General features: G+C 34.0%; 1 protein-coding gene across 2 annotated transcripts; it reads right to left on the bottom strand.

Moving 5' to 3' along the window:
• Window positions 1-2,671: 2,671 nt before the first annotated feature.
• On the bottom strand, window positions 2,672-8,406 carry LOC111369878. 2 transcript variants are annotated; one of them, XM_022991585.1, is made up of 10 exons: window positions 8,090-8,406; window positions 7,796-7,863; window positions 7,278-7,437; window positions 6,364-7,145; window positions 5,589-5,762; window positions 5,370-5,486; window positions 4,276-4,455; window positions 4,118-4,164; window positions 2,893-3,200; window positions 2,672-2,753 (listed from the first exon to the last, which is right to left on the bottom strand). In XM_022991585.1, the coding sequence occupies exons 2-9, from the start codon at window positions 7,841-7,843 to the stop codon at window positions 2,942-2,944; spliced, it is 1,767 nt and encodes a 588-aa protein (XP_022847353.1). In that variant the 5' UTR covers window positions 7,844-7,863; window positions 8,090-8,406; the 3' UTR covers window positions 2,672-2,753; window positions 2,893-2,941. The 2 variants fall into 2 exon arrangements, with proteins under 2 accessions (XP_022847353.1, XP_022847351.1); XM_022991583.1 differs by lacking the exon at window positions 2,672-2,753 and having other exon boundaries at window positions 2,853-3,200.
• Between the last annotated feature and the right edge of the window lie 2,292 nt (window positions 8,407-10,698).

Raw genomic sequence — 10,698 nt, 5'->3', positions numbered from 1 at the left:
CACAATAATAGGTGAAAGTCGTACAATGACACAATTATGATCACACATAAATCCCATAAGGTCATAGTTATAAAGACCCAAATTGTGAGTATGAGAAGATACTGACCAACGTCGGAGAAGATAATAAGCTCAAGAAGTTCATTGAATTTTTGTTTGGATAAGAAATGAATTAGGGTTAAAGAGGGGTGGATAAAGTATATCTAATTTTTGAAAGAATAAAGTTAAAATCTTGATATTTGAAATGATAATTTAAAAACTAGGAGTAGGTGTAATTTTCATTTTTTTTCCCAACAAGACTCCTAAAAAGATAAATATACTATAATGGGAGGGTAGAGATATAGAGCTGACTTGTTGCAATCTTATCTGATGCTCTACAAAATCATAAGTGAGAATAAACGAAGTGATCAAATTGTAAGTAACATGAACTTAAAAATAAATTTGAGGAGCATACACTAGATTGTCTTGTTTTACTTACCTCCATGTGTACTTTCTATCAAGACTATGTTACTACAAACTAGTGTCTAATCATATCACTTTCTACTCCTATCTAGATAAGGTCAAGAACCTTCATTTGTGCTGCACTTTAATGCAACATTGGGACATAGATCATCAAGTAAAAAATGGGCCTCTCTATACACGTCGTCTTTTGAATTATTTCATTATTGGGATGCTGCCCATTTATGTCTTCTTCAGGGGCATTTTTAGGCTGGATCCATGTGAAGTTGCCATCGATGGAATCAAAGTTGCTGTAAAGACTTGGAACTGCATTTTCACGGTCGGAGGGTTGATCGAGTCTAACTGAATAGAGATATCTTTCTGTTACACTGCACCCACACATTCTCGTTCTCCCCCTGAGTCGAATATAAGATTGAGATTATCGATCTAAGATCTAAAGTGCCACTAAAATAAATGGTCGGAGATTGAAGTGTGTAAGTAATTTAAGTTGGTAACCTCATTGTCTATTTTTCTGCACTCGATGAAATCAACCAATAGAAATTGAATTATATTTAAAGACAGTCTCCTCTTTTATTATTATTTTTTTATTTTTTAAATAATGGGCGATTTCTTAGCCAAACCTCATCTCAAATTGATCAAATATCAAGGCTGCCAACTCCAAAGTCTGTAAGTGGAAAGTTGATGTCGAGTCCATTTTCAAGTAGGGTTGTGTAGGAGACAATCTCCTAGTTCTATTTTGTCATCTTAGTCTTGTTATTTCAGCGAAGTGAATGAACTCCAAGTTTTGGCCCTACCCAAGGGCCATGGATTTGAATTCACCACATAATTCAATTTCCAAATCTCGAGTTCCTTCTCTTATATAAGGCGAAAACCCTCTCTGCAGATACTTAACAACTTAAAACCAAGACCCAACTTTTGAAAGAACACAATAAACACATTTTGCTTAAATAGACATGGCTGCAAGTTTGTTTTCATTGAGGAGCACGAAACTCTGGTGTTCAAAGCATATTCGAAAGCAGAAGGCTCGCCTTTATATCATATGGAGATGTACAGTTTTGCTGATCTGCTGGCATGACTATCAAGAATAAAGAGTTGACATTTGAGTAGTCCACCACAAGTGCAAGGTAATTTGCATTAGGTAGATTAGACAGTATTGAACAATATTACATTAAAAAGAAGTTAAACTTTTGTATATTGAACTATTTGGAAGTTTTGATACTCAAAAGGACTGATCTTGTTCTAGTTCAGAGTGTTACACTGTTTAGGTAAATGATGCCGAATGTTCATAGCTTGTATACTGAAACGTATAATAGAAAGAAAGCTCATTTTGTAACTTTTGGCTCGAGTTTTATGCTACCAAGTACACTTCGGGCCTATATCGTGCACGATATTAGACAACACAGTAATGAATATTCCACTCGCTCATCCCATAATCTATAAGTTCGTTCTCCCTGGTTGTGCTTTCAAGTTTTTTATTATTATTATTATTATTCTTTTGGACACTGCTGCTAATATAGAACAGAAAAATTTGAAAGCACCATGGGAAAACTAACTTCAGAGCAAGAAGACTATTAAATGGCTGTTGTCGAGGACACAAGATCCTATGTACAACAGAGTTCGAGAAATTAGACCTCTTTTCTCCATGAAATGACAAATGAAAAACTGAACTCAGATCATATCACAAAAAAACTTCTATATATATTCCCGGATGTCCATATGATTCTGCAAGGGCATAATTGGAGCAAAAAATAACACTGTATTGACACAAAAGAGACAAAGTTTGAACTTCTTTCTTAACCGGCTAGTGCTGTCCGTCCCACCTACAAAACATGCTACATCTCACAATTTAATATGGAATCCATTGAAGTTCCACAAGACTTTGCATCCCTGCGATGACATAGAAGAACTTCCACGATCTGATGTAGCAGGAAAGAAACAAAACTCAGGAAGCAAGAACCAATCCCGAGTATCTCACAATTTAATATGGAATCCATAGAAGTTCCACAAGACTTTGCATCCCTGCAATGACATAGAAGAACTTCCACGATCTGATATAGCAGGAGAGAAACAAAACTCTGGAAGCAAGAACCAATCCCGAGGCAAAGGTGGCATGGACATCAAGTCTGTCATTAACAAGTATATATACTAACATGTAAATGTCACGATGATCAAAAAATTTCCCATTCCTCATCTACACATTCCTCAGTATCATCGATAACTGATTCTTTTCCAGACATCTGTTCGTCCAAACAAGGCTCTGGATCTCTTTTCTTTGGGTTCTCCAATGAATCAATCTGGTCAGGTACTGGTTCAACTTGATCAGGAAACAAGGTTTTCGATGATGAGCTAGACGAAGCTAAAATAAAGCTGGTCTGACTGGAAGAAAGAGATTTGCTCTGGATCTCTTTTCTTTGGGTTCTCCAATGAATCAATCTGGTCAGGTACTGGTTCAACTTGATCAGGAAACAAGGTTTTCGATGATGAGCTAGACGAAGCTAAAATAAAGCTGGTCTGACTGGAAGAAAGAGATTTGCTCTGGATCTCTTTTCTTTGGGTTCTCCAATGAATCAATCTGGTCAGGTACTGGTTCAACTTGATCAGGAAACAAGGTTTTCGATGATGAGCTAGACGAAGCTAAAATAAAGCTGGTCTGACTGGAAGAAAGAGATTTGCTAAACGGAACATGCTCATCAAACTTCTCTTTTAGTAAACTCACATCTTGATGTATAACAGCTATTTCTCCTCTGAGAGAGGGGAAAAGGAAAAATAGGAAAAAATCAGATAGACGCTTTATCAGTTTAAATATATCTAATAAATAAATTTAAGATATACATAAATATCGAGTAAATATGAGCATTCAATGCAAAATCTCCATATGATAATGCCACTATGCCAGGCGCATACACAAACCCTTCATCTCAAACTATGATGAAAGCACTTAAGCAGGTTGAATGTATATGAAAAGTTAATTAAACGACTTAAAATTCCTCGTACTTAAAGGTAAAACATACAAGCTGCAGAAATTACATTACTAACAAAAGAAGAAGAGATGATGAGAAGTTGGAAACTTTAGGATACAGGCTACATATTATAAAATGTATCTACTATAAAAGAAACACCAATCACCCATAAGCATCGTACGTCTGCTCCAATTATAATATTATAGACAACAAAAAGGCCAGGAATAGAAAGCTAAATAAAATCTAAAGAACACAATTCCACATTGCTTCAACATCAACATCAGAAAATTTTCATCTGTTTATTAAAAAATATGTTACGACTGTAGTGCACCACTAAAATGCTCGAGTTTCACATTAAGATCATAGATATGAATTGAGACTCCACTTTCATAAAATACTGGAAATCATGATAGTACTCAACCTGCACTTTGCAAGTGCTGAAGGAATTAATGGATTATATACCTCTGTAGTGTTATTTAAAAGCATTTCTAAAAACATACCTCCCCCCTAAAAATGTTCACAAACAAGCATAATAAAAAATGAAATATAAATTCAGAAGAACTACATATTGAATTCCGTGCATCAATTTAAATTGATATGGTTTTGCAAATGGAACCTTTAACTCATGTCCCAGTCAGAGGTCCACCCAAATTAAACTCTCAAGTAGAAGAGAAATAGTAACATAAACTCATATGACTTACTGCAATATATCTACAACACGACCATGATCCACAAGAAATTCCCTCAACTGCAATACAACATGAGCACAACAATCAAATATATAACATCAAAAAAAAAAAAAAAAAGAAAAAAAGAAAAAAGGACTGTTCAAGTCTGCATATGAAACAGGAGCCACTACCTTGGCATTTTCTTCTGCCCGTTGCTTCAATTTTTTTGATTCCTGCATGACTTTCTCCATTACCAATTCCTGATTAGCAAGTGCTTTATGGGCAGAATTTTCCTTTTCTACCTTTTCCTGCTCCGCAAATTTTATCATATTCTCAGCTGCAGCTAATTGCATCTTCAAAGTTTGATTCATCTGCAGGTAAATGCTTGAGAATCAGAAAGTGCTACGATTATAAGCCTCCATGCACCTATCTGTATGCTGTTTCATATGATGGAAGGATCAATATTTACATGCTATATTATGAATTGGTAGGCTTAAGTGGCGTCAGGTCCAGAAAATAACTTTTATGGTTAAGAGAACATTCTAGGTGGACACGTCAACTATTGAGACTCAAGAGTAGCTAATATATAATGCAATGGAGATTGCATTCTGAATGACTGAGATTGCCTTAAAAATATGCACTCATAATAGGCAAGAATAAAAAGTTGGTATTAATTTTTTTTTCCTCGCAAATAATTACTAGTCTTTATGTTACGACAGTTTCCCATTGGTTATTTTAACAAGTTTCAGTTCTTAAGAATTTTCACAACTAAATAGAACTACTATTGTCCAATATTTCAGAAAAAGATTTATTTAGTGTTGTTAAAATCTCTCTCTCTCTCTCTCTATATATATATACACACACACACACACACACACCCACCCACCCACACACACATAATTCTTCTTCTCTCTTTCTTTCTCTTACTTCTTACCTTTATACATCACAACACATGATCAACGACAAAGTAATATTATTTTTATGTATGTATAATCAAAACAATGGTATCACAAACAGCTACTCTTATTATTTTGTTTAGATTCCTTCTGTTTCTCCCTCTATTTCCTCCTTTGAGGGAGGATATTGGAAAGATCGATTGGAAGAAGAAAGTAGAGAATCATGGAAAGCAAACTTTTAAAATAGTTAAAAATGTACATCAGATGTGCCGTGCCCCATTGAAATTCAATTACAACAATAAAAAAAAAAAAAAAAAAAAAAAAAAAAAAAAAATCAAAACAAAACAAAAATGGTATATTGAAGATGCAAGGACAACAACTGGAATCACCTCATGAAGACTTGCAACAGATTCATTTCTTTCATCTGACAAAGAGAGAACACGAGATTGAAGCTCTTTCAACTCAGTACATAGGACGGCTTTTTCACCATATATTTCTCCAGCTTGCTGCAAACAGAAGACAAGAACACCATATTTTTTGTCAAAGAACATGCAAGTCTTTAGATCAATATAAGCAAGAAATAATACTAGCAGCAATAGGAGTAGAACCATTTCATTTGCCTCCTTTGCACGTTTCACCATTTGTCCAAGCTCTTCAACCCTATCCAATATATCAGCTCCGCCCTCAGCAGCTCCCATTTTGGCTAGTGCTGCGGTTCTTTCTTTAAGTTCCACTTCCTTCATCATGATGATAACAGATTCCATTGCAGAAAACAAGGTTTTCTGCACCATAGTATATTATAAGGGCTAAAATATAGTAAAAGTCAAATAATACAAAATGTAACCTCACTCTTCTTCTTTATCCTCTGTTGGGGAGATTCACACAAAAGTTTTAAAGAATTAATTTCAAAACACATCTCATGGAGCAAACAATTTGATGGTAGATTAAGTATATTGAATTTTTTAACCTTCTTCTAAAAAATCCAGTCCTCATATGTACTTTGATAAACGAAACTACTGATATGCACTATCTGAGGTGCTTTAAGGAAACACATCCATTATATTAAAAATTTCAATTTCCATCTGGATCTCGATACAAATTTAATTTTCATTTTTGACCCAAAAAAAAAAATAATAATAAAATAAAATAAAAAATTATTGAACTCCACTTCTAGGAGAACTTTCTTGACTGAAATGACTAAGTCATCAAGAATGAATCATCCTAATTGTACAAAGTGTTGAATTTAGACAGTGACAGCCCAAACCATCAAATTACTATGAAGGAATAAAAAAGTATCATTTCATGCAATACTCCCCAGCTTTCCCAAATGCTTTTAGCTAAATTACTCATCAATAAATACTAAAAAATTGACATTGCTGATACCTTGTTATTTCTTGAATCTGCAATGATATCCTCAATAAGATCAATGACACAAATTTGTCCAGATCCGTATAAACTATCATTCAAGGTACACTTATCTTCAATACCAACCATTTCATCGTGAGCTTCTATCTTAGAAGTAGCATCAGCTGACAAACATTCGTCTAGTTTCTCTAGATTACCCTCTTGAACATCAGGTACCTCTACCAATTGTACACTGCTTCCTGATGGACTCAGAGTTGGATCTTGAAAAAAAGGATGTTCCACATGACTATCCACCTCGAATGATTTCCCATCTGCACAATATTTTTGCTGAAGATTTTCCTTATGGATTGGCACATTATAATCAATACCTAAGAGCCCATCAAATTCTTTGAGGCCAGGCAGAAGATTCATGGTTGGATTGACACCTACATTCATATGTTCCAAAGTTCTCGGCGTATGACAAGGACTCTGATTAGATACAGGTTTGATCTGGCTTTCTGAACGATTTCCAGCAGAAATCATTCCCTCTCTTTCGAGGTCTGCAGATGTACCCAAATGATTGCTATTTACCCCACTTCTATCAATCACAGTAACAGGTTCAATGTGACGAAACATATCAGTACTGATTTTAGCGCCACTTCTCTGACATTTCTCTGATAGTTTCAAGCCAGGTATCCAATCATTTCTTGCTTGATTACCAGTATGCATATCATAGAAGGGTTCATTACGTCCATCATTTGCACCATGAAATGATTGCTGAAGTCCTCCAATCCCAGAAGTTGGAATGTCATCTATAAGAGCTGTTGAAATCAAAATATTAAGACAATGAATCCACATAAAAATTATAAGTCACAGCATAGTAAACCTTCTGCATGCAATCATTAAATCAAACCAACATAAAAAAGTAAGCATTTGTTCAAGAAAACCATTACCTTTAGATGATTCACCCACATTCATGCACCCCCCGGATTGACATTTTTGTCTTGATTTTTCGGTGAAAAATGGGATAATCTCCACAAGGACTGCATCAATAGCAGTATCAGCATCATTGCTATGCTCAATGGCAACAGCTCTAAGAACTCGAGAGTCAACCTGCCCCCACAAAGGAAGAAAAAAGACATCAAAATGTGGTTTCTGTGGGGGTCCCTTTTCTTTTATGAAATAACTTTTCATATTTATTTATTTAAATGAAAAACTATAAGAGAATAGAGAATGACACTCATACATAATAATGCAAATTTTCACAATCCAAAAATGTAAAATATATATGTTACATTCCAGTTACAAAAGAACAAGCAAAATATTTACAAACATAATGTTAGGTGTTCACTACAACTCCAAAATCATACCTATTAATTCGAAGCCCTTCATAAGCAAGAAAAGATAATCAAAAAGTAAAACATATACAGGTGATTACCAGTAAAATCTGGAACCTAGAAACCCAAATTACCTGTGGGAAAATTTCCAGCAACGCCTTATATACTTCCTTGAATCCCATTTGAAATTACATAAACAATTCTGCAATTCAACAAACAGCATATTTTATCCAAACCCATAATTATTCTTAAAATTGATTGAAGTTATTAGAGACTACACAGATCATTGAAACCGTCCATAATCTTCAAAAACTCAAACACCTCAAGAGTAAATACATATACTGATACTAGTTCTATGATAAATCAATCGAACAAAAAGAAATATTAACAAATTTTTATAATAACATAAAATGTAAAAAAATTCGAACCTTTTCTTTTCCTGTTTCTGTACCAGCAGGAAAACAGAGTGATGAAAATTGAGCATATATTTCAATGCGGGCAACTAGAATGAAGAGCGAAAATTAGAGGAACCCTAGTGAGGTGATGAAATGGGAATTGAAATTCATTGAATGCGCTGTAAATTATCACAATAAAATCAACAAGAGCGAGTTATAGGCGCCAGCCTGTTCATATTCTTGTGTGTATATATATGTGAAACCAAGGGAATTTGATCAAGGAACGTATTTATACGTCTCTCTCTAGAAGACTGGAAAAAGTGCGTATTTAATATTTATACGTCTCTCTCTCTCTCTCTCTCTCAGCCTGGCTAAGATAGCTAAACCTCGTCTAGAATTTTTTTTGAATATTATTTTTCCAAAATTATATTCCACAAAACGTTTTATTTGTATCCTTTTTTTAAAAAAAAAACTTTTTGACCAAACGTTTTTGAAAATATATTTTTCACTTGGAAAATCTCTCTCAGTCGAGCTCTAACTACAAGCAGTTACATAATAGATTGCTTGCTATTTAGCCTCAATTTTAAAAATTTCAAGGGAAGCATTACATAATAGATAAATATACATCTTGTTTTACAAGAGAACATTTTATTTGAAGGAAGGAATGAGAGGAGTGGTGAAAACTAGTTTATGTAATTAAGAGATTGTTACCTTGAGTATGAAAAAACACGAAAATGCAAGGTCAAATTATTCAAATAAGAGGTAATATGGTGAGAGGTGCTGAAATCAACAAAACGAAAAATATTGTAGTCATGTCGGTAATGTGAATGATAGTCGCAATAAAACGAAAAGATAATGTAAAAAATTTAAACGATGAGACGCTACCTCCACTCTTATCACAATATTGATACATTACATAATTGGGATTCTTTGACAATGCTCCTTTTTTGAAAGCGGTCGAACGTGTAGTTTACAATGAGAGGATTGCCAATGCTCAAACATAAAGTTTTTGCGAAGATCAATAGACAAGAAAGCTTTAGCGCAGGGACTCTTGATGCGAAATAAGATTGGTTGATAGGCCACGAGTAGAGTTGGAGCTTGTGATGATTATTACAGAACTAGAGGAGTTGGAATTGAGTGGAATTTTAGGCATTTAAGATAGAGAATGGTAGAAGACAATATTTATATGAATATATTCTTTCACAATTTAAAAATTTAAACTTTTAAATGAGATAGTAAATATGGTACTAGATGTTGACCTATGGTTGACTTCTCGTTTTGATTATTACAAATAAATCACATTTATTTCTAACAAGTTTATTTAAGTGTTGATAGAAAATATGCTAACCAAACATTGAAGAGGCAAAGGCGACGATCAAATAAAAGAAAAATCAACGTGGTGAAGAAGTATGTAAAAGCATGGTATACACGTCAAGACAAAGAGCCATATTGAAGATAATAGACTTAAAACTTTTTAATTTCATATGTAAAGGTAATATGCTTTAATAATTTGGCAATATATCGTAAAAAGGCTCAAGTGTCGACTTTATACGCAAAAAAATATTATTTCACCAAAATACTTGCAAAATATTTTTCAAGATAGCGGATTCGATCTTATACAATGAAATGACAATTATCTTGAAAAATCATATATAAATTTCTCTCAAAGTATTACCTTTATCAAAAAATCGAAGAAAATTTATTTTTTGCCGTAGCGGACGTCCAGTAGGTCTGGCGGACGTCTGGTAGAAAAATGGTAAAATTTTTTAACCGTTCTGACTTTTGAAATAACAACGGTTAGTGAACATTCCAGTACGATAGCAGACGTCCGGAAGGATAGTTTTTTTGACGGATTCACTACTATAAATACCTCTTCACTTTCTTAATTGAAACAACCTTCTTTGAGCATTAAGTGAGGCTTTTATTGATTTCAACTACTCTTTTAAATCTTTAGAAGATCAAATTATTTACATATTGAAAAACTCTTGAGTGACCAAAACTATCATAAATCTTTCATCTCAAATTTTTCAAAGTAACACTTGAGCTATACTCATTGCAATCTATTGAAGTGTTGAGCCTACCTCTCTCTCAATACTCAATTGTGATTATTCCATTTATTAAGAGAGAAGTTCTCACTTGTAATATCTCCTTCTCTTATGATTAATTGTGGGTAGGGCTGGGCAAATCTCCCGAATCGAACCGACCGAACCGAACCCGAACCGATCCGATCCGAACCCGACGGTTCTTGTCAAATTAAATACCCGAACGGGTATCTGAATTGAGAACCGACGGGTATGGTTCGGTTCTCGGTTCTAGACCAAGAACCGAAGAACCGAATCTTTCTAAATTTTTTTTATATTGAGTAAATCAAATTATTTTAATTTTAACTTTTTCTAAACAAATTAACAAATTAATGATTTCTAAATCCAAATTTTTGGCCCAATAATTTGTTTCATTTCTAATTTTTTAATTTTTGGCCCAATTACCCATTTTATTGTTTTATTTCTTAGCCAAACAAGATCAAATCCACTAAATAACCCTAAACACCTACAATAAAGTGCATAACGTTGTCTCGACTCTCGCACTCACTCTCGCAGCCTATCTAATATTCCAAAACATATACAATCGTCGGCCGACACTCT

This window comes from Olea europaea, chromosome 20 (assembly GCF_002742605.1).
Source record: "Olea europaea var. sylvestris chromosome 20, O_europaea_v1, whole genome shotgun sequence".
NCBI lineage: Eukaryota > Viridiplantae > Streptophyta > Magnoliopsida > Lamiales > Oleaceae > Olea > Olea europaea.
This window is presented reverse-complemented; position numbering and strand designations above follow the sequence as displayed.

Excerpts from the sequence above, each read along its gene's own strand:
- LOC111369878 (XM_022991585.1), bottom strand. The coding sequence starts at position 7,843 with ATGGGATTCAAGGAAGTATATAAGGCGTTGCTGGAAATTTTCCCACAG. Across the intron at positions 5,763-6,363 it reads CAGATTCAAGAAATAACAAG|AAAACCTTGTTTTCTGCAAT; the intron begins GTATCAGCAATG and ends ACTATGGTGCAG. Across the intron at positions 5,487-5,588 it reads CAAAGGAGGCAAATGAAATG|CAAGCTGGAGAAATATATGG; the intron begins GTTCTACTCCTA and ends TTCTGTTTGCAG.